At 50.2% G+C, this 26805-nt stretch overlaps 1 protein-coding gene across 1 annotated transcript in view; it reads left to right on the top strand.

The window, feature by feature from the left end:
• Positions 1–23960, top strand: part of TIMM10 (translocase of inner mitochondrial membrane 10) — an 80589-nt gene extending 56629 nt beyond the window's left edge. The window contains exon 3 of the mRNA XM_086953787.1: positions 23317–23960. Within this exon, the coding sequence (XP_086809913.1) occupies positions 23317–23521 (205 nt within the window). The 3' untranslated portion in view covers positions 23522–23960. The remainder of the gene's footprint in view (positions 1–23316) is intronic.
• The last annotated feature ends 2845 nt before the right edge of the window (positions 23961–26805 follow it).

The following is a 26805-nucleotide window of genomic DNA, read 5'->3' as shown; positions in this document are numbered from 1 at the left end:
TGTACGAAGCGAAAGAAAGGGCAGCTAATCTGCGGATCGAAAGGGAAGAACTTGCCCTGGCCAAGGAAAAGCTTGCTTTCGCTAGAGAGCAACAGTTAAGTGGGACAGTCCCCACTGGTGGCAGCAATGTACCTAGTAATAGGGAAAAGAGTTTCGATACGAAACACCTTGGGAAGATAGTGCCCCCCTTTAAACAAGGGGACGACATCCACAAATGGATTACTGCTTTGGAGAGGGCCTGCACTGTGCAAGGCGTTCCCCAGAGTCAGTGGGCAGCTATCTTGTGGCTCTCCTTTGAAGGTAAAGGAAGAGACAAGCTCCTCACCACAAGGGTAGAGGACGCCAACAATTACCAAGTCTTGAAGAATACACTCGTTGAAGGGTTCGGCCTAACCACTGAACAGTACAGGGTGCTGTTCAGGGATACCCAGAAAACGCAGTCTCAAGATTGGTCTGATTTTGTCGATTGTGCCACTAAGGCTTTTGAGGGCTGGTTGCTGGGCAGTAAGGTTACTGATTACAAAGGATTGTATAATTTGATGATGAGAGAACAAATTTTAAACAATTGTCAGAACCAGTTGTTGCATCAGCATCTTGTCGACTCGGATCTGACCTCTCCTCAAGAATTGGGGCAGAAGGCAGACAAATGGGTTCGTACGAGAGTTAAACAGAACCAGGGCCAGAATCAAGGTGGTCAGAAGAAAGCAGACCAGAAGGGTAAAGATTCTAAGGGGGAACAAAATGACCAGAAGTCTTCGACAGGTCCCCAACAACCCAAAGAGGGTGGGGGTCAGGCTCCCCAAAAGAAGAAAGAAGGCCAATCCAAACGATGGTGCCAGTACTGTAAAAGTAAGTCTCACTGGTTTAGTGAGTGCACCAAGAAAGGAGGAGGGCAGACTCCTGCCACTGCAGCCCCTAAGGCACCTGTGCCCCCTAGTACAGTCAGCAGTGGTAGTGCGCCTCCCAAGGGTTTAGTAGGGTTAACCCTGGGTTCTGAGGGGCGTGACAACTTAGTTGGCACACTCACTCAGGCTGTCCTTGTCAGTACCGGGGACGCGGACGTGTCCCCTGACGTAAGCCCCAATACTTTGGGCAAATACAGACAGACGCCTTTTATAAATGGAAAGATGGCTCAGGCCTATAGGGACACTTGTGCCAGCGTCACCATGGTGACGCCTAACTTCGTGGACCCTGGACAGATCATGCCAGGTACAGAATTCCTGGTGACCAATGCAAGCAATGTCACTACCAATCACAGTATGGCAATTGTAGCTTTCTCCTGGGGAGGGGTAACTGGCCAAAAGAAGGTTGTAGTTAGTCCAGACCTCCCAGTGGATTGTTTGTTGGGCAATGATTTGGAGTCGTCACAATGGTCAGAAGTGGAGCACCGGACTCACATGGAAATGTTAGGTTTGCCAGCACATGTGTTCGCTGTGACTAGGTCACAGGTCAGGAAATGCCCCACTGAACAGGTGCTGGATCCTGGAACAACGGACCAGACACCTCCCAAGAAAAAGAGCAGTAGGGCTAAGGCTGCGCCTTCCCCCTTGCCCCAGGTCGAGGATCAAGTCTCAGAGGAGGCTGACCTACAGGAATTGAGGGAAACTGAGCCGAGAGAGTTCGAACTTGATCAAGTTGAATTCTTGGGCTCAGGGGGACCCTCAAGGGAAGATCTGGGGAAGGACCAATTAGACTGCCCTTCTCTTGAACCCCTCAGACAGCAGGCTGCTGCTGAGGCTGTTGGGAACGCCACAGGTACCCACAAGGTATACTGGGAAGATGGACTCCTGTACACTGAGGCAAGAGACCCCAAGCCTGGCATGACCAGGAGGCTGGTCGTCCCCTTGTCTCAGCGTGGTTTCCTACTTACCTTGGCCCACGAGATTCCCTTAGCAGGTCACTTAGGCCAGACGAAAACGTGGGACAGGCTTGTCTCGCACTTTCACTGGCCGCACATGAACGAAGATACCAAGGAGTTTTGCCGCTCCTGTGTCACTTGCCAAGCCAGTGGTAAGTCAGGTGGCACGACAAAGGCCCCCCTTATACCAATGCCTGTGGTGGGGGTGCCCTTTGAACGGGTGGGGATCGACATCGTCGGTCCCATGGAACCACCGACAGCATCAGGGCACAAGTTTATACTGGTGGTAGTGGATCATGCCACCAGGTATCCTGAAGCTATTCCCCTTAGGACCACTACAGCACCTGTTGTGGCAAGAGCCCTAGTTGGAGTATTCTCCAGAGTGGGCTTCCCTAAGGAGGTCGTCTCCGACAGAGGTGCAAACTTTATGTCGAGCTACTTAACTGCTATGTGGAAGGAATGTGGTGTCAACTACAAGTTCACTACACCCTATCATCCACAATGCAATGGGCTTGTTGAGAGATTCAACAGGACCCTAAAAGGGATGATTCATGGACTACCGGAAAAGCTTCGGCGTAGATGGGACGTCCTGATCCCCTGCCTCTTGTTCGCCTACAGAGAAGTCCCACAGAAGGGGGTTGGCTACAGCCCTTTTGAACTTTTGTACGGGCATCCTGTAAGAGGACCCCTGTGTTTGGTGAAGGAAGGATGGGAGAGACCTCTCAAAAAGCCTGCAGCCAACATAGTGGACTATGTGCTCGGCCTCCGCTCGCGGATGGCTGAATACATGGAGAAGGCATCCGAAAACCTTAAGGCCAGCCAAGAACTCCAAAAAGCTTGGCATGACCAAAAGGCTGTCTTGACTGTTTACCAGCCCGGGCAGAAGGTGTGGGTGTTGGAGCCAGTGGCCCCAGCAGCACTCAAGGACAAATGGTCCGGGCCCCACACCATCCTGGAGAAAAAGGGAGAGGTCACCTACCTGGTCGACCTAGGAACTCCCCGGAGCCCCCACAGGGTGCTTCATGTCAACAGGCTAAAAGCATATGTCGACAGGAGGGACATGGGTTTGCTCATGGCCATAGATGAGGGACAGGAGGAGGAGAGTGACCCTCTCCCCGACCTGCTCTCTCAGAATCCTGACGATGGCTCGGTAGATGGTGTTGTCTTTTGCGGCAGCCTCTCCGACCATCAACAGAGCGACTGTAAACAGGTTCTTCAGTCGTTCCGACATCTGTTTTCTCTGACACCCAGTCAGACCGATTGGTGCACCCATGAGGTCGACACTGGTGACAGCCTGCCCGTAAAGAGTAAAATCTACAGGCAGCCTGATCACGTCAGAGACTGCATCAAAAGTGAGGTGCAGAAAATGTTGGAGCTGGGAGTCATTGAACCCTCGGATAGCCCTTGGGCTAGTCCCGTAGTTCTAGTGCCGAAACCTCACACCCAGGGTGGTAAGAGAGAGATGAGGTTTTGCGTAGACTACAGGGGTCTCAATGCAGTCACTAAGACTGACGCCCACCCAATACCAAGGGCAGACGAGCTTATTGATAGGCTGGCTTCGGCCAACTACTTAAGTACGTTTGACCTGACAGCTGGGTATTGGCAAATCAGGTTAGCTGAGGACGCCAAACCTAAGACAGCATTTTCAACCCCTGGTGGGCATTATCAGTTCGTGGTGATGCCCTTTGGTCTGAAAAATGCACCTGCCACCTTCCAACGGTTGGTGAATCATGTCCTTACTGGGCTGGATGACTTCTGTGCGGCGTATCTTGACGATATTGCTGTCTTTAGCTCCACCTGGGAGGATCACCTGGTCCACCTGCGGAAGACGTTAGAGGCACTGCAAGCAGCAGGTCTCACTATCAAGGCCACCAAGTGCCAGATAGGGCAGACACAGGTTGTGTACCTGGGCCACCTTGTCGGTGGGGGTCAGGTTCAGCCACTGGAGAGCAAGATACAGTCAATCAGGGACTGGGCTCCTCCAACCACCCAGACTCAGGTTCGAGCTTTCTTGGGCCTGACTGGATACTACAGGAAGTTTGTCAGGAACTATGGGTCCATCGTGACACCATTAAATGAACTGACAAGTAAGAAAATGCCAAAAAAGGTTCAGTGGACAGCGAGCTGTCAAAAAGCATTCGATGACCTAAAGCAGGCCATGTGCACGGCGCCTATCCTCAAGAGTCCGGACTACTCCAAACCATTCATTGTCCAAACAGATGCTTCTGAGTTGGGTGTGGGAGCTGTTCTTTCTCAACTGAATTTTGATGGTCAAGACCAGCCCATTGCTTTTATAAGTAGACGGCTGACCCCTAGAGAGAAGAATTGGTCAGCTATTGAGAGGGAGGCCTTTGCTGTGGTTTGGGCCCTGAAGAAGCTGAGGCCATACTTGTTTGGCACTCACTTCAAGATTCAGACCGACCATAAGCCCCTCTTGTGGCTAAATCAGATGAAGGGTGAAAACCCCAAACTGCTTAGGTGGTCCATTTCCCTACAGGGGATGGACTTCACAGTGGAACATAGACCTGGTACTGATCACGGCAATGCCGATGGGCTCTCCAGATATTTCCACTTAGAACAAGAAGACTTACCTGGTCAAGGTTAGTTAGTTGTTCCGACGTTTGGGGGGGGGTCATGTAGGAGAGTAGGGTCTGCAATCCCATGATCACCCAGATTTTTCGCTTTTGTTTCACTGGTTTACGACTTTCTCTGGCTGTGGGCCTGCCAATCAGACCCACAGCCTGGCTGTTCTCTTTCTAAATTACGAGATGTACCCTAGGTGCATATACCAATTGGTACTGGGCCACCTTATCAGACCCTGTAACCCAGGGCGTAGGTGTATCCAGGGCCGCCAGGGGCTGCAGCATGTATTATGCCACCCCTGACTGGCCTCCTAAATTTGACACAACTGGCTGCATGACAGCTGGGGCAAAGTCGTGTAATCACCCCTTGCTTTAGATATAGTAGCCCTATATCTAACCCTCCAATGGACACCCGAGTCCCTATCAGTCACTCCTATGGCAGGCCTTGACAATCCTGAAGGCAGAGTGCATGGGCTCGTGTGAACTAAGCTCTGGCCCGAGCCGAGCCCGGTTGCAGCTTGCGGAATCAAGACCCAATGGCTGTTCCATGATAACGCGTACCATATCGGTAACTTCGGTGTCGCGTTATCAAGACATGTCGAGTAAGGTGTCATACGAATCGGGATGCTGTCCTCTCACCAACTCTGGCGACGAGGTTAGCATTCCGCCCTTCTAGAGGGACACGACATGTACGTAACTGTGAACCCCGGTTAAAGTTAACGAAGGCCTCAGCTCCACAAAATGGATGCTGCCACCACAGACACAAGTCTGACCTCCTGCTGCTGGGAGTCCTTCCAGCGAGGAGCACTTGGACAAAGGGTTTCCTGTCGAGGGCGGTGTTCGCACCGTCCCAGACAGGGTTTGTGTATTCTGGGTAGGTAGGGCTTTTGCGAGAAGGTGACTGCGGAGTGGCACCCCGGTGCTCACTACGCATCTGCCGGTTAGAACCAGTTCCAGGGGCGACAGCCCTGGCCTGGGGAAAGTCCGGCAGGGGAGAGGGGTGTAACTACCCCCCTTCCTGGTCCCACCCTTAGGGCAGGACCTAGTCATGTACCCACCCCTTTCTTTAGGATAAAGGCCGGAGCGGGGACCCTTCCAAATTAGATCATCTTTGAATCAAGAATACTTTCTACGAAAGGACTTCAAGACTCTTCTTAAGATTTCTCCCTTGTGACTAAGGAGTAGTCACCCTGCATCAGCGGGCACCATCTAAGAACTCTGCGGTTTGCTGTAAGTCCTTCCTCAAGGAATCCGACGGCCCAGCTCGACGAGAACCGGCTTCCCTGGCACCTCTGACCTCTACCCACGTCATCAGCTCAGCTGTGATCTGTGGGTGCGACGAGACCTCGAGGGACCGGCCATCATCAGAACCTGCACGCTCTTAAAAACCAGCACGACCATCGAGATAACTCTCTGGTGAGTGCTCTGGGGTCCGAGAAGCCCCGACCCTGAGCCGCTCTAGCACCGAAGTGCAGCCTCCCAGCATCTCCACGATCTGCGTGGGGCCCTTCCGCTCGCTGCTCAGCACGTTGTCTGGTCACTAGCCGCTGGCTTGTGCCCTTCTGTGACGACGACCAAGAATCAACACTGCCGGTCTGGTTGCTCCAGACTGGCCCTTGCTTCCATCTTTTGAGAAGCACCCCGGACCCTCCTGGTCCACTCAAGACGCCGACAGCGACATCCGTCGTGGGACAGCTCGCACCTCCACCGTGGTCGCCGACAACGCCCCCTGGTCCGTGAGACTGCAGAGCCTAGCGTCGCCCACTCACCTGGTCGAGGTGACGGCCAACCGGTGCCTTCCTGGTACCCTCTAACTACTGGCTAGTAGTACGAACTTGGTCCCCTCTGCTTTCAGGTTCCATCAATCTCTACGAACTATTCAACACTGGTCGCCGGCCAGCAACTCCTTTTCTTCCGGCTCCTGGCTCGTCAGCGAAGACCCCGACGCCTGTAAGACTTGTGCAGCCGCAGCCCTCGTGGTTAGGTAACTCGGCATTTCGGTGCCTGCATAGCCTCCTTACTCTAGGGTCCCGAGTCCCTCGCTTCCGACTTGCCTTAACCTTTCCGTGTCCTCGGACACTTGTCTTTAAACTGTGCACTTGAAGTATTTGCTAAAGAGATTTGGTTTGTGCTTAGTACCCTGTCCTCATAAAGAGTACAGGGCTGTTGTGATTCTTAATAAATATACTGTTTATTTTCATAACACTTGTGTGGTGTCCTTTCACTGGGTGTTCAAGGGGTACATGTGTGGTAAACAGCTGGCTTAACGCGCCCTCTCGAGTCTTTAGCCTTAGACTGCTCGTATCCACGCTACTAGGATAGCTGGTCTATAGGTTGACTTACAACCAAACACCATAAGGGTCGTTGGAACGATACATAGCGGTCGCTAGAATAGCGAACGTTGCATATCGGGCCAACTTCTCACATTGGTGAGCAGCGGTTGGGATTTGAGCTTGCTGTTGTTTTACCACACGTATCCTAAGAATATCTTGTTGAAAGATCGCACAAGTACTGTTAGTACATATAACTAAAGCTTAGAATACTCTGAGTTCTACTGAACCAGCTGTTGTAGCTCCTCAAGGCTTAGCACACCTTGGCTACAGCTCTTAGCAAGGGAAAAGTAGGAAAACACGTAGTGTAGGTAGGTGCATCACTTACACCACACTAGAAACAGTATGTCGGGCCAAGGAGGAAACCCCGAGTCTCCCCTTGTGTCAGTTGACCCTCCACAGGTCATCCCTTCAGGATATACTGTGCTGAGCTTCAAGGAGTTAAGACGATTGTGTCACTCCCGGAAGATTCAGCAGGGGTCTAACCCCACAACGTCCTTTCTGATTGGTCTCTTGGAGACTTATGATGCCAGGAGAGCTGAGAAACTTCGTAGCTCTTCTAATCCAGAAGGAGACATGCCTCCCCTCGAGGGAACCCGGGACGATCCTGACCTCATTCACCTCGCAACCGAGAACGAGGATGTGGAGGAGGATGAGGATGAGGATCTCTCAGGGGACGAGGCAGATAAGGGACAGGTAGAAGTCGGCAGACTAAGCAGGTCCAACTTAAGCAAACATGATAGCGGTACTGGGGGACCCCTGGGGCCACTATCAGGTCAGCTTAACATGGGGAATGGACGAGCCAGATCTCTTATCAAGAGGCTCTGGCAGATCCCTTCATACCAACGGCTCTCACAACTCTTCTCAAAGAGGGATGACGTCCCCTCAGAGGAGAGTGTACGAAGCGAAAGAAAGGGCAGCTAATCTGCGGATCGAAAGGGAAGAACTTGCCCTGGCCAAGGAAAAGCTTGCTTTCGCTAGAGAGCAACAGTTAAGTGGGACAGTCCCCACTGGTGGCAGCAATGTACCTAGTAATAGGGAAAAGAGTTTCGATACGAAACACCTTGGGAAGATAGTGCCCCCCTTTAAACAAGGGGACGACATCCACAAATGGATTACTGCTTTGGAGAGGGCCTGCACTGTGCAAGGCGTTCCCCAGAGTCAGTGGGCAGCTATCTTGTGGCTCTCCTTTGAAGGTAAAGGAAGAGACAAGCTCCTCACCACAAGGGTAGAGGACGCCAACAATTACCAAGTCTTGAAGAATACACTCGTTGAAGGGTTCGGCCTAACCACTGAACAGTACAGGGTGCTGTTCAGGGATACCCAGAAAACGCAGTCTCAAGATTGGTCTGATTTTGTCGATTGTGCCACTAAGGCTTTTGAGGGCTGGTTGCTGGGCAGTAAGGTTACTGATTACAAAGGATTGTATAATTTGATGATGAGAGAACAAATTTTAAACAATTGTCAGAACCAGTTGTTGCATCAGCATCTTGTCGACTCGGATCTGACCTCTCCTCAAGAATTGGGGCAGAAGGCAGACAAATGGGTTCGTACGAGAGTTAAACAGAACCAGGGCCAGAATCAAGGTGGTCAGAAGAAAGCAGACCAGAAGGGTAAAGATTCTAAGGGGGAACAAAATGACCAGAAGTCTTCGACAGGTCCCCAACAACCCAAAGAGGGTGGGGGTCAGGCTCCCCAAAAGAAGAAAGAAGGCCAATCCAAACGATGGTGCCAGTACTGTAAAAGTAAGTCTCACTGGTTTAGTGAGTGCACCAAGAAAGGAGGAGGGCAGACTCCTGCCACTGCAGCCCCTAAGGCACCTGTGCCCCCTAGTACAGTCAGCAGTGGTAGTGCGCCTCCCAAGGGTTTAGTAGGGTTAACCCTGGGTTCTGAGGGGCGTGACAACTTAGTTGGCACACTCACTCAGGCTGTCCTTGTCAGTACCGGGGACGCGGACGTGTCCCCTGACGTAAGCCCCAATACTTTGGGCAAATACAGACAGACGCCTTTTATAAATGGAAAGATGGCTCAGGCCTATAGGGACACTTGTGCCAGCGTCACCATGGTGACGCCTAACTTCGTGGACCCTGGACAGATCATGCCAGGTACAGAATTCCTGGTGACCAATGCAAGCAATGTCACTACCAATCACAGTATGGCAATTGTAGCTTTCTCCTGGGGAGGGGTAACTGGCCAAAAGAAGGTTGTAGTTAGTCCAGACCTCCCAGTGGATTGTTTGTTGGGCAATGATTTGGAGTCGTCACAATGGTCAGAAGTGGAGCACCGGACTCACATGGAAATGTTAGGTTTGCCAGCACATGTGTTCGCTGTGACTAGGTCACAGGTCAGGAAATGCCCCACTGAACAGGTGCTGGATCCTGGAACAACGGACCAGACACCTCCCAAGAAAAAGAGCAGTAGGGCTAAGGCTGCGCCTTCCCCCTTGCCCCAGGTCGAGGATCAAGTCTCAGAGGAGGCTGACCTACAGGAATTGAGGGAAACTGAGCCGAGAGAGTTCGAACTTGATCAAGTTGAATTCTTGGGCTCAGGGGGACCCTCAAGGGAAGATCTGGGGAAGGACCAATTAGACTGCCCTTCTCTTGAACCCCTCAGACAGCAGGCTGCTGCTGAGGCTGTTGGGAACGCCACAGGTACCCACAAGGTATACTGGGAAGATGGACTCCTGTACACTGAGGCAAGAGACCCCAAGCCTGGCATGACCAGGAGGCTGGTCGTCCCCTTGTCTCAGCGTGGTTTCCTACTTACCTTGGCCCACGAGATTCCCTTAGCAGGTCACTTAGGCCAGACGAAAACGTGGGACAGGCTTGTCTCGCACTTTCACTGGCCGCACATGAACGAAGATACCAAGGAGTTTTGCCGCTCCTGTGTCACTTGCCAAGCCAGTGGTAAGTCAGGTGGCACGACAAAGGCCCCCCTTATACCAATGCCTGTGGTGGGGGTGCCCTTTGAACGGGTGGGGATCGACATCGTCGGTCCCATGGAACCACCGACAGCATCAGGGCACAAGTTTATACTGGTGGTAGTGGATCATGCCACCAGGTATCCTGAAGCTATTCCCCTTAGGACCACTACAGCACCTGTTGTGGCAAGAGCCCTAGTTGGAGTATTCTCCAGAGTGGGCTTCCCTAAGGAGGTCGTCTCCGACAGAGGTGCAAACTTTATGTCGAGCTACTTAACTGCTATGTGGAAGGAATGTGGTGTCAACTACAAGTTCACTACACCCTATCATCCACAATGCAATGGGCTTGTTGAGAGATTCAACAGGACCCTAAAAGGGATGATTCATGGACTACCGGAAAAGCTTCGGCGTAGATGGGACGTCCTGATCCCCTGCCTCTTGTTCGCCTACAGAGAAGTCCCACAGAAGGGGGTTGGCTACAGCCCTTTTGAACTTTTGTACGGGCATCCTGTAAGAGGACCCCTGTGTTTGGTGAAGGAAGGATGGGAGAGACCTCTCAAAAAGCCTGCAGCCAACATAGTGGACTATGTGCTCGGCCTCCGCTCGCGGATGGCTGAATACATGGAGAAGGCATCCGAAAACCTTAAGGCCAGCCAAGAACTCCAAAAAGCTTGGCATGACCAAAAGGCTGTCTTGACTGTTTACCAGCCCGGGCAGAAGGTGTGGGTGTTGGAGCCAGTGGCCCCAGCAGCACTCAAGGACAAATGGTCCGGGCCCCACACCATCCTGGAGAAAAAGGGAGAGGTCACCTACCTGGTCGACCTAGGAACTCCCCGGAGCCCCCACAGGGTGCTTCATGTCAACAGGCTAAAAGCATATGTCGACAGGAGGGACATGGGTTTGCTCATGGCCATAGATGAGGGACAGGAGGAGGAGAGTGACCCTCTCCCCGACCTGCTCTCTCAGAATCCTGACGATGGCTCGGTAGATGGTGTTGTCTTTTGCGGCAGCCTCTCCGACCATCAACAGAGCGACTGTAAACAGGTTCTTCAGTCGTTCCGACATCTGTTTTCTCTGACACCCAGTCAGACCGATTGGTGCACCCATGAGGTCGACACTGGTGACAGCCTGCCCGTAAAGAGTAAAATCTACAGGCAGCCTGATCACGTCAGAGACTGCATCAAAAGTGAGGTGCAGAAAATGTTGGAGCTGGGAGTCATTGAACCCTCGGATAGCCCTTGGGCTAGTCCCGTAGTTCTAGTGCCGAAACCTCACACCCAGGGTGGTAAGAGAGAGATGAGGTTTTGCGTAGACTACAGGGGTCTCAATGCAGTCACTAAGACTGACGCCCACCCAATACCAAGGGCAGACGAGCTTATTGATAGGCTGGCTTCGGCCAACTACTTAAGTACGTTTGACCTGACAGCTGGGTATTGGCAAATCAGGTTAGCTGAGGACGCCAAACCTAAGACAGCATTTTCAACCCCTGGTGGGCATTATCAGTTCGTGGTGATGCCCTTTGGTCTGAAAAATGCACCTGCCACCTTCCAACGGTTGGTGAATCATGTCCTTACTGGGCTGGATGACTTCTGTGCGGCGTATCTTGACGATATTGCTGTCTTTAGCTCCACCTGGGAGGATCACCTGGTCCACCTGCGGAAGACGTTAGAGGCACTGCAAGCAGCAGGTCTCACTATCAAGGCCACCAAGTGCCAGATAGGGCAGACACAGGTTGTGTACCTGGGCCACCTTGTCGGTGGGGGTCAGGTTCAGCCACTGGAGAGCAAGATACAGTCAATCAGGGACTGGGCTCCTCCAACCACCCAGACTCAGGTTCGAGCTTTCTTGGGCCTGACTGGATACTACAGGAAGTTTGTCAGGAACTATGGGTCCATCGTGACACCATTAAATGAACTGACAAGTAAGAAAATGCCAAAAAAGGTTCAGTGGACAGCGAGCTGTCAAAAAGCATTCGATGACCTAAAGCAGGCCATGTGCACGGCGCCTATCCTCAAGAGTCCGGACTACTCCAAACCATTCATTGTCCAAACAGATGCTTCTGAGTTGGGTGTGGGAGCTGTTCTTTCTCAACTGAATTTTGATGGTCAAGACCAGCCCATTGCTTTTATAAGTAGACGGCTGACCCCTAGAGAGAAGAATTGGTCAGCTATTGAGAGGGAGGCCTTTGCTGTGGTTTGGGCCCTGAAGAAGCTGAGGCCATACTTGTTTGGCACTCACTTCAAGATTCAGACCGACCATAAGCCCCTCTTGTGGCTAAATCAGATGAAGGGTGAAAACCCCAAACTGCTTAGGTGGTCCATTTCCCTACAGGGGATGGACTTCACAGTGGAACATAGACCTGGTACTGATCACGGCAATGCCGATGGGCTCTCCAGATATTTCCACTTAGAACAAGAAGACTTACCTGGTCAAGGTTAGTTAGTTGTTCCGACGTTTGGGGGGGGGTCATGTAGGAGAGTAGGGTCTGCAATCCCATGATCACCCAGATTTTTCGCTTTTGTTTCACTGGTTTACGACTTTCTCTGGCTGTGGGCCTGCCAATCAGACCCACAGCCTGGCTGTTCTCTTTCTAAATTACGAGATGTACCCTAGGTGCATATACCAATTGGTACTGGGCCACCTTATCAGACCCTGTAACCCAGGGCGTAGGTGTATCCAGGGCCGCCAGGGGCTGCAGCATGTATTATGCCACCCCTGACTGGCCTCCTAAATTTGACACAACTGGCTGCATGACAGCTGGGGCAAAGTCGTGTAATCACCCCTTGCTTTAGATATAGTAGCCCTATATCTAACCCTCCAATGGACACCCGAGTCCCTATCAGTCACTCCTATGGCAGGCCTTGACAATCCTGAAGGCAGAGTGCATGGGCTCGTGTGAACTAAGCTCTGGCCCGAGCCGAGCCCGGTTGCAGCTTGCGGAATCAAGACCCAATGGCTGTTCCATGATAACGCGTACCATATCGGTAACTTCGGTGTCGCGTTATCAAGACATGTCGAGTAAGGTGTCATACGAATCGGGATGCTGTCCTCTCACCAACTCTGGCGACGAGGTTAGCATTCCGCCCTTCTAGAGGGACACGACATGTACGTAACTGTGAACCCCGGTTAAAGTTAACGAAGGCCTCAGCTCCACAAAATGGATGCTGCCACCACAGACACAAGTCTGACCTCCTGCTGCTGGGAGTCCTTCCAGCGAGGAGCACTTGGACAAAGGGTTTCCTGTCGAGGGCGGTGTTCGCACCGTCCCAGACAGGGTTTGTGTATTCTGGGTAGGTAGGGCTTTTGCGAGAAGGTGACTGCGGAGTGGCACCCCGGTGCTCACTACGCATCTGCCGGTTAGAACCAGTTCCAGGGGCGACAGCCCTGGCCTGGGGAAAGTCCGGCAGGGGAGAGGGGTGTAACTACCCCCCTTCCTGGTCCCACCCTTAGGGCAGGACCTAGTCATGTACCCACCCCTTTCTTTAGGATAAAGGCCGGAGCGGGGACCCTTCCAAATTAGATCATCTTTGAATCAAGAATACTTTCTACGAAAGGACTTCAAGACTCTTCTTAAGATTTCTCCCTTGTGACTAAGGAGTAGTCACCCTGCATCAGCGGGCACCATCTAAGAACTCTGCGGTTTGCTGTAAGTCCTTCCTCAAGGAATCCGACGGCCCAGCTCGACGAGAACCGGCTTCCCTGGCACCTCTGACCTCTACCCACGTCATCAGCTCAGCTGTGATCTGTGGGTGCGACGAGACCTCGAGGGACCGGCCATCATCAGAACCTGCACGCTCTTAAAAACCAGCACGACCATCGAGATAACTCTCTGGTGAGTGCTCTGGGGTCCGAGAAGCCCCGACCCTGAGCCGCTCTAGCACCGAAGTGCAGCCTCCCAGCATCTCCACGATCTGCGTGGGGCCCTTCCGCTCGCTGCTCAGCACGTTGTCTGGTCACTAGCCGCTGGCTTGTGCCCTTCTGTGACGACGACCAAGAATCAACACTGCCGGTCTGGTTGCTCCAGACTGGCCCTTGCTTCCATCTTTTGAGAAGCACCCCGGACCCTCCTGGTCCACTCAAGACGCCGACAGCGACATCCGTCGTGGGACAGCTCGCACCTCCACCGTGGTCGCCGACAACGCCCCCTGGTCCGTGAGACTGCAGAGCCTAGCGTCGCCCACTCACCTGGTCGAGGTGACGGCCAACCGGTGCCTTCCTGGTACCCTCTAACTACTGGCTAGTAGTACGAACTTGGTCCCCTCTGCTTTCAGGTTCCATCAATCTCTACGAACTATTCAACACTGGTCGCCGGCCAGCAACTCCTTTTCTTCCGGCTCCTGGCTCGTCAGCGAAGACCCCGACGCCTGTAAGACTTGTGCAGCCGCAGCCCTCGTGGTTAGGTAACTCGGCATTTCGGTGCCTGCATAGCCTCCTTACTCTAGGGTCCCGAGTCCCTCGCTTCCGACTTGCCTTAACCTTTCCGTGTCCTCGGACACTTGTCTTTAAACTGTGCACTTGAAGTATTTGCTAAAGAGATTTGGTTTGTGCTTAGTACCCTGTCCTCATAAAGAGTACAGGGCTGTTGTGATTCTTAATAAATATACTGTTTATTTTCATAACACTTGTGTGGTGTCCTTTCACTGGGTGTTCAAGGGGTACATGTGTGGTAAACAGCTGGCTTAACGCGCCCTCTCGAGTCTTTAGCCTTAGACTGCTCGTATCCACGCTACTAGGATAGCTGGTCTATAGGTTGACTTACAACCAAACACCATAAGGGTCGTTGGAACGATACATAGCGGTCGCTAGAATAGCGAACGTTGCATATCGGGCCAACTTCTCACAGGGAGGGTAAAACAGGAGGAGGCATCGTCATTGCCTTCCCGAGTCGCCTTACCGTGAATTGGGTTTTTACAGTAAGAAATGATTGTCTGGAATTGGGAATTTTGGAGGTCTCTGTATCTTCCACGGACAGCTGGCATGGTGCCTTAATTTATCAGCCCCCAGGATCCAGAGCCAATTTTACAGATCTTTTGGTTGAACACATAGCTCTACATGTGCTTGCGGCAAATAAGTTCCCTCTGCTAGGGGATTTTAATTTTCATGCTGAAAAATCCACAAATCCTGAGGTTAATAAACTTGTTTCCGCTTTGGAATTAATGGAACTCGCACAAAGAGTAGAAGGCCCTACACATCGAGCTGGTCGCCTATTAGATCTGGTGTTTACCAACTATGACCAACTGAGTTGCGGCCTCCTTGATCCCCTTACATGGACTGATCATTCTATGATCACGTTTTTATCCACCAGTCCTGTCAAAAGAATGTGGAACCATACATCAGGAAAAAACCAGAACAGCGTAGGCCATGGCGTAATCTCTCCTGGGAAGCTTTCAACGAGGTTTACTCTTTGGAAGCCAGTAAATCGCATCATGGAGGTATGCAAAAAGTTGGATGGTTTTAATGCTGCCTTAGAATCCGCTTTTGATGAGACTATACCTAAAAAATATGTCTCCTCTCAACGGCGGATCTCGACTCCCTGGTATACAGAGGAGCTAAAGACGGAAAAAGCTAAATGCAGGCGATTGGAAAGAATCTGCCAGGCTAGCAAGGTGCATCAAAATAGATCACTGTATAGACAGTCTCTGGCCAGATATCATCTGAACCTAAAAGAAGCAAGACGTACGTTTATTATTTATCAGATAGAACATGCCAGCAACTCCTCGAAAACACGGTTTAATATATATCGGAGATTTTATATCCCCTAAAGTTTGCAGGCGGTCGCCAATGGAGTCTCGGGATTTCTGCTACTCCCTGGTGACTTATTTTCAGGATAAGATATCCAAAATCTTCGAACATTTTCCTTTGATAACTCCTTCATTCTCTGAAACCCTAACTAAACTGGAGGATAGGGGAAAGGTAACAAACAGTATTTTGGAGAGCTTTGAACTGACCACCATTGAGGAGGTCTCAGAAGGCCTTTCTACTGTAAAATATGGGTCACCGATAGATCTTTGTCCTCCAAAAACCATGGCACTTCTAGCCATGAGCTGAGCTGTACTCCTGCAATTTGTGATATCTTTAATTGCTCTGTATTAACTGGCACCCCCCCCCCCCCCCACATGGAAAGAGACGTTGGTTCGCCCAATATTAAAGAAACCTACAGCTGACCCCTAAATCCTCAGCAACTACTGTCTTATTTCCCCACTACCACTCTTGGGGAAACTGCTGCAAAGCATCATCAACAGACAATTAAGTTCCTATTTAGAACTTAATGAAATCCTTGATCCATCGCAAGTCGGATTTCGACCAAGTTTCCGTATTGAAACCGCTATTCTGGCAGTGACAGATTCCCTCAGGCAGACAATAGATTCAGGGGGCTCAGTGTTACTGATTCTCCTTGATCTCTCCGCAGCTTTTGATACCACCTCCCATATAAAGCCGACGGAGAGACTATCCTCTTGTGGTATCCAAGGGACATTCCTGAAGTGGCTACAACATTTTCTGTCCGAGAGAACTCGAACTGTCATGTTAGGACCTTATACTTCTGCTAAAATGCTTCTGGAGAAGGGCGTTCCGATGGGCTCTTGTTTGAGTCCTTCTCTCTTTAATATATACATGCCCCCCCCTGGCAAGGATAATCGAGCAGCTGGGTTTTGAGATCATCTCATATACAGATGATACGCAGCTTATGTTCACCATGAGGCCAAACCCGGAGCTAGAGAAAATCCGTTTAGCCATCGGAATACAGACCATCTCTAATTGGATGACAGGAAACTGCCTTCAATTAAATCCGTAAAAACAAAGATCATGTGAATGGGAAAAGCCTCTGACATCTGGAGTGGTGTGGCTCACTGGTTAGAGGCAGCAGACCCGGGAGCAGAGGACGGCCCGGGAACAGGGTTCAGTTCCCGATGCGGCAGGGTCGTGGACCAGGGTCAGCGGACTCGATAATTCTCACCTCGGTGCCTACTCTAACCAGGGATCACACTCGGCAACTCTGGGCATTAGCTTGCCTCATCTCCACAACGGCCCCCCACAAACGCCTGGGATGCCTGGTTTCACCTTGGAGATACACAGTAGGGACCATCTCACAGGGAAAGCCAGGACGGGTTCCCCAGCGGTCTACTGCGCAGAGATACTCCTTCGGGAGTCGATTCTAGCGCGTTAGAAACCTACAATTAATTAATTAATTAATCTGGTCAGACGATTGGTAGCTGTAATGCTGGGCGATCTGCGGGCCGGAAAAGCAGGCGAGGAGGCCGTATGTAGTGTGCTATTCTGTAGGTTTATTATACAAGGAGGCAGAATCAATGTCACAACAAAAGGAATGCAAGGAGGGTTCCGGGTTCGCAGTCCGCTCCGGGTCTTGGGCATAGTCCTGGGTCTGGGACATTTCCGATGTAGGGGAGTTCCACGGAGGGCAGTAAGAGAAAGAAACAAAGGACCGTTGGTCTTATCCTTGTGATCCGATGCTATACCGAACACCGTCACCCGGGCCGTGAGGGGGCGGGAAGAGAAAAGAGATCGTGAGGAAAGGAGGGCGTATGGAGGCCGGAACACAAGGGGAGTTTTTAGAAAGGGTGTCGGGAAGGGATGTGCGGGAACGGGGACACGGGGGCCACTTCAAACAGTGCGAGTGCTATACAAATATACTACAGTGCAGGGGACGTGATGCTAAAGAGAAGGGTTTATTTACAGGGCTTTAATAGGACTCCTAATGAGTAGGGGTAAGCAAGGCTTAAGACACTCACCCGGTCTGCCGTAACTCTCCAAGTGAGTTACGGCCGCTCTTCAGCCACCTCCTGTGGGCTCCACCACTCTTCGGTCCACACCTCTCCGTCACACGTCTGCTCTCCTTCTCCAGCTCCAGTCCGAATCTCCTGCCACAAAACTCTGACGGGGTGTTCTACTCGGATCCCGCTTTTATCCTGTGCTGACTCTGCCGCTAAGGCGGGACTTCCGGGGTCGGAGGGATATGCTTCCTCCGGGCTCGTGGTTCTGGTTGGTCCCTGGGGAAGAGAGAAGGGCGGAGCCTCGTGGGTTATGGCTGGATTGCCGAGTCCTGTCTTCACCATATGATATGGTGTGCGCGTTTGTAGTCCCGGTGGTGGAAAAGACCGAGGTAGGTGCAGGGTAGAACAGCCCTCCTGGGGGGGCCGCGGGGACGCCACCTCACAGTAGCCCATCCAACTAAGCACAGCCTCTACTTCCAAATACTCAGTAAAAAGCATGGGTATAAAATTGAACCGGACATTGACCATGAAGGACCACATCACGGCCACGAGCAGCTCTTGCTATTATAGTTTACAACTACTTCGAAAAATACTCCCATTCGTGCCTACCCCTCATCGTAGGACTTTAGTGCAGGCCATGGTAACTAATCGTTTTGACTATGGCATTGCTTTGCTGGCAGAGGTGGGAGAGACCCTCCTGGCTAAACTACAAGTGGTACAGAACACAGCAGCGAGAATGATCCTAAATCGTCCCGCTGGATCCCCTTCAATTCCGCCGCTCAGAGAACTACACTGGTTATCTGTGAAAAAGAGATCCTTTTTCAAAATCTGTTGTTTAACCCACAATGCTCTGAATGACAGAGGTCCTCTTTATTTATAAAGAAAACTTCTAAAATACTGTCCCTCCAGGAGACTCGGATCCAGCACATTGGGTCTTCTTCAGGTTCCTCAAAATGGTCTCACCCGGACCGGGGGCAGAGCCTTCTCATTTCCTGCACCAAGATATTGGAATCGGCTCCCCCCGGCTTTGCGAGCAATCTGCAGTTACGGTATTTTTAGAAAACAGTTGAAAGCCTTTTTATTTTAATCTGCTTTCCTGTCCTCTTCTGTGCTCTAATTTCCACAGGACACTATTCTTCTAGGCAGCGCTGAGATGCCCCAGGGTGAGTTGAGCGCTTTATAAACCACATTACATAACTTAACATGCTCTTTTGATATTCAACTCCAACAATGGTTCTACGCTGTTATCATATGCCTGTATGTTATGCGATGCTGATATGCTTTTCTTTGCTCTTTTTACGCAAACATGATTAGCTTCACTTATACTGTCCACAGTATACTCATGGTATCCACTGTCGCCATGTATCTGTGTATCATGTTATACTTCCATGCCTGTCTGCTCATTTCACGTCAGCACTCCTAGCCTATTCGTACACTGGTACCATAGTCAACTCGCCCTACCGGAGCTACCTCAGAACTATATCGCTTGCATATCCTAATGTCCGCTCTATTCCTCTGGTATACACTGCCGCCAGGTATCTATGGATCATGTTATGTCTAAATGTTTTTTTTTTGCTTCCGTTGCATCAGCACTGTTGCGTATTCTTACAGTGCGACCTTAAGTTGACTCCCCTACTGCAGTTGCTCAGAACCCTTCGCTCACATTTCCTGCTGCCCATCGTTTACTTCTGGTACACACTATTGCTATCTATATGTGCCTATGTAATTGTATCCATTTCATATGTAACTCGTACAACTGCTACTGTTACTTCTTGTGTACGCAGTTGCTATACATCTGTGCTTACCCCATGTAATCGTATCTACCCCACATGTAACTCCTTCTTTTTTGCCAACTATGTAAAGCGCTCGGACACCTTTGTGTCAAGCTTGCGCTATGCAAAACTCTATAAATAATGAATATATTTGGTAAACAAAAGCTTTCCTCAGTTTGATACACTGGTTCTTACAGCCTAACAGCTACTAGGACACCATTCATCCTGAAATCTAATCAGTCAACACATTACATGAATTCACAGTTCAGGATAGGCACATCTGTTAAAGCAGCATGGAGTTTGGTCACAGGAGAAATAACCAGAATACAGTCCTGGGGCGCCCCCTCTTCACCGATGGACATTAAAGAGGAGGGGTTCAGAGCCAGGGACCGAGCCAAAGGGATGAGAAGTGGACAGCAGTAACCTGTCCTAGCTGGGTAATCCGGCGGTAGAGGGTACTCAGTTTTGGTAGTTAGGACGAGTGCAACCACAGAATCAGCCACAGACCATAAACCTGCTGAGAGCCGGGCCGCAACTGGGTCCTGGATCGAGGAGTTATAAGCTATGGGCCTTTTGGGATTCCCTGTAACTCTGAGCTAATACTCCAAGAGAAAATTAGTGATGTTCATGACAGTTCAATCTACAACATGCGAATGGCTCCACCTTGGTCATAGAACGGGTGGTGTTTCCCAGTGGAGATTTCATGCCCAATATATCGCGCTTGCAGAAGGCAGATCTGCAATTTCCCTTTTGAAGCCTTATACCCCTTATAAGCCAATCTGGTGAGGGGATAGATTGAATCCACCTGCAGTGATCTCGAGTCATAGATCTCATAAGTAAAGTGAAACCCCAGGGGGAACACCAGCATGGTCAGATCTTACTTTAGGGCTTGAGGAAAGATTGACGTAAGATAGGTCCACAAAAGTTGAGATACTCTGAATGAGATTGAGAAGAGCCATTGACTTTCTTCCTGCATGATGATGAAAAGGCAAGAGGAACAGAGCAACTACGGTAAACGATCAGGTGTTTGTGGGGATGCAAGTACGGATGGTGGCCGGGTTGGGGACCACACAGAAGCTTGGGATAACCGCAGCATTAATCACCCTAAGAGCTTGTACAAATGTGTACGCATTGGCCTTACCCGCCTTGTGTGTTAATGTTATTGTAATTTATAAAGCGCACGTACACCCGGAGGTGTCTTGGCGCTGAGGACAATAGTGGACCTTCTTGGACGTCTAGTTCTGGAACAGCCAGGTTTTCCGTCCCTTCCTGAAGGAGGAGAGGGAGCTCGCACTTCTGAGCTCACTCGGAAGAGAGTTCCAGAGTTTAGAGGTGCGAAAGCTGTGCCCCCCCAAAAAGTGAGGTTTGGATGTGTGCCGGCAGATAGGCTCTAGAACCACTTACATAATCAAATCCGCTGTTACAAGGTGGATTCCTTACTCTGCCTCTGGTGTCAGTGGGTACTGGAGTATTTTGGGTAGCTTCTTCGAAAGATAGAACTTGGTCTTCGCTCATTCCAATGATATAAACCGCACATCATTGGCCTCTGTGGACCACATTGTGGGCAGGATCTGTGAAACCAGTTCAGTTAAATTGGGAGACGTGGCATTTTTATTTGCATCATTTTGGAAAATTGTCCTCTCACGTAGTGGTACAAGCTCTTCATTTTCTTGCTGTGTGGGTCTACTTGGGGAACACACCATCCCATCCGAGTTCAGGCTGCAGTCTAACATGAATACCTCTGCCTAACATGTTAGCTGGAGAGGTTGGGCTAAGCAAAAACAAATGCCTGTCACTAATGTGCCCCAAGTAGATGGATCAGAAATAGACCAGACTGAGAAGAAGCTTCCAGTGGCCGGCCACTTGTAATGTTCAGGAACTTTTACTGACTGTCCATGCAGAAAGAAGGGAGAAGTGTGGAATGGACTTGTTCATTTGAAGCTCTTCATCTAGTCACTGACTGATCTCATTTTGGCCTTTTCGTTTTATTTCAGTCATTAAACGCTTTGTCATTTCACAGATTTGGTTTGGGAGCCTTACCGCACGATTTACTGAGTCTGGTTTTGTTGTGACGCTACTAATATCTAACACTGTCTCTGAAGTGGTCCCCTCTCTTGGTTCGGTGCTACTAAGGGTAGACAGGCTGTCTTTAGAAAATAGTGTTGGCCTGTCTGGGGGCTGATTTTGCATGGTGCTGGAAGAATTTGGCCCTCCAAACAACGTGCTTCTGCTACTCACCACTGGAAGAGATGGACTTTGTTTTTTTTAGATTAGGGTCAGTGGGTGAAGTGCCCTAGGCACCATGTTGAAGTGAACAGACACCGATGGTTTCAGAAAATCAGTAAAGAAGATAGTGAAGCTTCACCATAAATCGATTTGCAGGTAGATCCATTCAGCACCATCGTAAGCTTTTCTTACAGGGGGGCTATATTGCCGCACTGCTGCAAAACTGACCCTGAAAGAAAAGCGTCCCCCACGGCCACAAAACGGGGACCCGTGGAGACCTGACAGCAGTCGAGGAGGCGAAGAGAAGTTCTCAAACATACCGCTGCCCCTGGCTTCATGACTTCATATTTCCGCCTTCGGGCTTTTGTGTTACAGAGCATTGTTGTTGTGTTTCTTCGGCCACTTGGTTCAACAGAACATATGACTACAACTACCAGAATGCATTAAGCTGTCAAATGAAGGCCCTTGAGTTGGATTTGGAGCTACGTGACAGAATATGTGGGGCTTCCAAATTTCAGAGCATGGTGTGGTACAGCAGGGTGTGGCCGATATTCCACTAATGCCTTCTTGAGTGAGAAGTTCATTTGTGAAAAATAGGCCTAGCCTCGGCACGAAATGGTCAAGAAAGAAGTTTGTAGTGCCGCCTCCTGAATGGGCCAGACGCAAACCTGGGTACGAAGTCTGGATGTGGATTAAGGAATGCATATATTTCCAGACAGCTACTACAACCTGCTCCTTTACGCATTCACTCTCCTCGACTTGTTTGTATGCAGATTGGGTGCAGTTTTACTTAGTTTTTATTTTACGGTAAATAATCTAGTTAGTTAATCTACTCACCTTTCCCATCCAGTGGCGTAGCTAAGGCTTTCGATGCGTGGACGATCCCTTAGTTTGCCGCCCAGTGCTGGTAAGAGCGGGGTGGGTACCTTGCTGCCACGGTACACCGCCACCCCTAATAAAAGTGATGCCCGGAGTGGACCTCCCTCCCCCCCAGCTGCACCACTGTTCCCATCCACCCCAAGGACCTGGCTTATTACTCTATTAAAGTTCCTTGGCCTTGGGAGTGGTTTGGGAAGTCTTCCTTTATGAGCCATCTTCAGGTAGATGGCTTGCATCAGACCCTGATGGCATATCTTGGGCGATGGATTTCTGACGGTGTTGAAGTTGGACATGGGTTTGGGGATCCACAAATGGCTTTACCCCTTTCATGACAATTTAAAGTGCAGTAGGGTAATCGTGCATTTAGTTGTCAGGTTCACTGCTAGATTTGGACAGTGAATATCACGCAACCGGTTAGAGCTTTCTAAAGGTGAGAGAAGGCCTGTTTTGAGGTCACTGGTTTTAAGCACTCAGACCCACTCTTTTCTGATTGACTTGTTTCTGTTGAGATCAAGAAATCATATCATTAGTTTGAATCCACCATTCTGTGGTTTTCTGTTCACCTCTTAAGAGCATCTCTCCGCCCCCAACTCCATCAAACAGCTGCTTCCTCTTATGTCTACTGAAATGCCTCCTTTCTCCCCAAACATCTGGAGAGGTCTTCTCTGAATTCCCTTATTTACCGATATTCACCCTCCTTCAACGTATATTTGTGATCTCGTCTGAGCCTGCCTTTCCCATTTTTGAGCATGCCAGCCCCTCGTTGCCTTTATTTTTGATTTGCCTATGAATTTCACTCTCTTCTGTCTCTTCACCTCCATAAAGTTCCCCCTTTCATGGGAGTTCATGTTTCACCCAGCCCTGTCCTCATTCTAACTGCTGAGTCTGTGTCCTTTCCTGAGTGTTTTCTCTGGTAATTTCCTTTCTAGTCACATGTCGGTCTCTGGCCTTTATTGACCCACCACCCACAGATTTTCCTCTTTTTTCCTCTTCTGACTGCCTCTGCTCTTTCATTTCAGGATGACCAATGCCTGCCACCGGAAGTGTGTCCCACCACACTACAAGGAAGCTGAGCTGTCGAAAGGAGAGTCTGTGTGCCTGGATCGCTGCGTATCCAAGTATTTGGACATCCATGAGCGTATGGGCAAGAAGTTAACTGAGCTGTCCCTGCAGGATGAGGAACTGATGAAGAAGATGCAGCAGGGGGTGACACCATCCCAGTGATATCAAGGTCTGAGGTCTCCTCTCAGATAACTCTACAGACTTCATGCTAATGCAGACTACCTCCGGCCAACGGATGATTCCTGAGCAGGCCCAGTTGCCCACGCTGGCTGCTTGTCTGTCCGCAACCCACGCCCATGATCTCATTGGCATGGAGGTCTTGATTAGTCCGGGTGCACTGGTTATCATTCCATCACACTTGTTCCCAGTAACAACTGTTTCTCCTTCTACCATGGACACCAGAAGTTGTTTTCTTTGGTTATCACTGTGGCCGGTCACCATTGCCTTGTGACCGATGCTTCTTTCCTCTTGCAGGACATGGGGCTTATCATTTCAGTTATTGTAGTCTTACCATGAGAATGTTGATCTTCTTTGTCTGTGTGTGGTTGTTTTTCTGTATGCCATGTCTGCTCACTGTCCCATAAAGATCAGTCCACTCTGATGTGTGTGATCATGATTTTATGTTTTTTTCAATCGCCCACAGAGACTGGCCGTTCTTCCGATGCTGCTGATCAATCCGGTAAAGACTTGTTACTCTAATGTAAAAGGCTGCTTCCTTAAGGCGGGTTTCCTTCCCTCAGGGGATTTGCAGATCTCTTTGCTCTCTATATCTGTCGCCCTAGCTGCCTTCCTTCCATTTGTTTTTATTTATTTTTATTTAAAATAATTATTTATTTTCCCTTCGTAAAGGTTTAAGACTTTTCCATTGCAGTGGCTCCATTTATTCGCACCTTGGTTCTCCTGCCATTCTCCTATAAGAGTGGTCTTCAATCTAAAGTATCTCTTTCTCCAAAAAATACTGGTCATTCATTGTAACTCACACCCCTTCTTTCCTGTATAAATTATCCCTTTTGGCACTGAAAGAAGATAAAGCCTGAAAAGGTTTTAATGTTAAAAAGATGCTTAGTTGATATTCCAAGATAAAAGATGACTTTTATTTCTGCAATTGAAGGTTGATCCACTGTGTGCTCACAGGGATCTTCCCAGCAAGGGTGCGTTATAGCGCTCGACGCACCCTCACCTTGGGCCAAGGCTCTGAGTAAACCGACCATCTAAGGCTGTCAGGTGGTTTCAGTGTTCCGCTGATTATTAGGATATGTGCGCCTGATCGTAGCCCAGGGGGTGGGGTGACCAGGATCAATAGTGGGTCCTTTGAAGAGGAGTGACTCCATACAATAAGTAGTAAACATTATCTCCTGGCTTAGGCAATGACCTCAGACATGTGTGGACAGTCAGTCGCGGAGGGAGGGTTCACTAACAGAGGGGTCACTCATGAAAGGAAAGGTGGTGCTGGCCAGGCGCGGCCGTGACTCCCAAGGACAGGGTCTTGCAGAAGAAGAAGGTTTATGACTTGCCCGTGTGAGGGGTAAGGGGAGGGGGGAAGCCAGGGTGTGCACAGGGACAGAGTCGCACAGAGAGAGGTCTTATGACCCGTACATGAGAGAGCGGGGCAGTCAGGTGCAGCTGGGGAGGGCTATGTCAGCTGAGGCGAAGGATGCCTCTTCAAGAGGAAATGGGGGGTTTGCGCGGGTCAAGCAGAAGGGTTGCCTTTCAGGGCAGGGTCGCGCAGGGGGAGAGGGTTTCATGGTCTATGCATGTGAGAGAGGGGGGGGGGGTTCAAATACGCGCAGAAGGGAAGCCGGTGATTCTACTGAGCGGGCAAAAGGCCAGGGTGCCTAAAATGGCTGTCATGTACACGTGGGCACGGGCTTTTACTGGCGGAGTGATGCGATCAATATCTTATGGTATTCCTGGTGCTTACAGGGAGAGGAGTGAAAAAGGGCAAATGAACACTGCTTATGTACATCACTTTTCCTGATTTTCCACAGTCGCCCCTTTTTACATAAGAGTTCATTTTTGTAATTTGATGGGGGTACATATAAACAGGCGCGGTTGAAGAATTAGCATTTGTCAATACTAACATTTGGCATATAATCATGGACAGTTGATGTGATGGGCAGAATGCAGCACATAGGAAATTGCATTTGTCGAGTTCCTAACATTCAAACGCACTACACAGCATAAATGTTTCTGACTTAAAAATGTGACCAATGAACATTTTGACCAAGTAGTTGAGGGCTGAATTCAATTCAATACACAAGATCTTTTCGTCCCAGTGTCTTTTTAGCAGTGGGCCATCACTGGTAGGCTCTAGTCCGTGTCCTTTCGTTGGCGCTGTTGAGCACCGGCGGTGGAGCTATAGGTCCAGCTCGGGTCCATCCTTACGCGTTGCAGGGTGCGGTCAGTCCTCTGCTGTTAGACCACAGTCCTGTTCCCTAACCAATCCTTTTAGTGGCGCCTTATGCTCGGCACCCATATTCCTGCGGCGTACCCCATTTCCACCTGGATGCTGTTCTTCCTTTCGACAAGAAGTCATGTGGAAAAGAGGGTGTGTGGTTTCGATAGTCGATGGGAGTGAGAGGGCGCAGTGGGGGCAGATTTTCCTGGGACACACCAAAGGGACCAAGGGAGCAAATGATAACAAGCAAGCAAGCCCATCAACCGGGCTTAGAGAGGGGGACGGAAGCTTTCAGGCACGTGTGGGTAGGTGGACAGAGGGCTTCAGGGCAGCCTTTCATCCTTTCGTTTACCACATTGGAGAGTGCTGCCTCGTCCCGTATTCCTGTCGTGCTGGGGCTTCACCTTTGGTCGAGGTCGCATGTGTCCCATGATCTGCGGCCAGGCTGTGTGTCACGTCCGACCCTTCTCCTCCGGTGATCGTATATCTTTGAAATAGGTACAAAACAAGCTTTAGAGAACTGGTCAGGGGAAGACATTTATGCATGTGAATTCCTCCCTCAATCCTACGCACTTGGGAGATACGCTCATCGGTCACAGTCAGAGGTTCATTACCAAGCAGTGCATATGTCAGCATTCCTACTGAGTTCATGCCAAGTTTTATTCATCGTCTATATATGTCACATATGGAGAAAAGTCAGACTTTTATCAACTGTGCATTTCATCAAACTCAACATTTCGGAACCTCCAGGGAGACTCGTCTTTCTAACCTGAGCCTTAACAGTCTGACATTTCCCTTCAAGGCTGGCTAACCTTTTCAAACAGGGCGGGGGCGCTATCATCGAGAGTCAGGGTAAAACAGGTTTTTCTCGAGGGACGACAGTTACTCATGGTCATCATGTTTATATCCGGGACAGCAACTGGGGTCAATCAAGTGGGGCGGGGATGCTTCGGGCATTAGCGCTTGGGTGCAAAGGGGTGGGGCAATCTGGGCATTGGAGGTCAATCTAGACGTTGGCGTTCGTCTCTGATGAACAAAAAATAAGGTG

The sequence above is a fragment of the Lissotriton vulgaris genome, chromosome 1_2, assembly GCF_964263255.1.
Source record: "Lissotriton vulgaris chromosome 1_2, aLisVul1.2, whole genome shotgun sequence".
In the NCBI taxonomy this organism is placed as follows: Eukaryota; Metazoa; Chordata; class Amphibia; order Caudata; family Salamandridae; genus Lissotriton; species Lissotriton vulgaris.
Note: the sequence above shows the minus strand (reverse complement) of the source record. Positions and strands in the feature narration are given on the sequence as shown.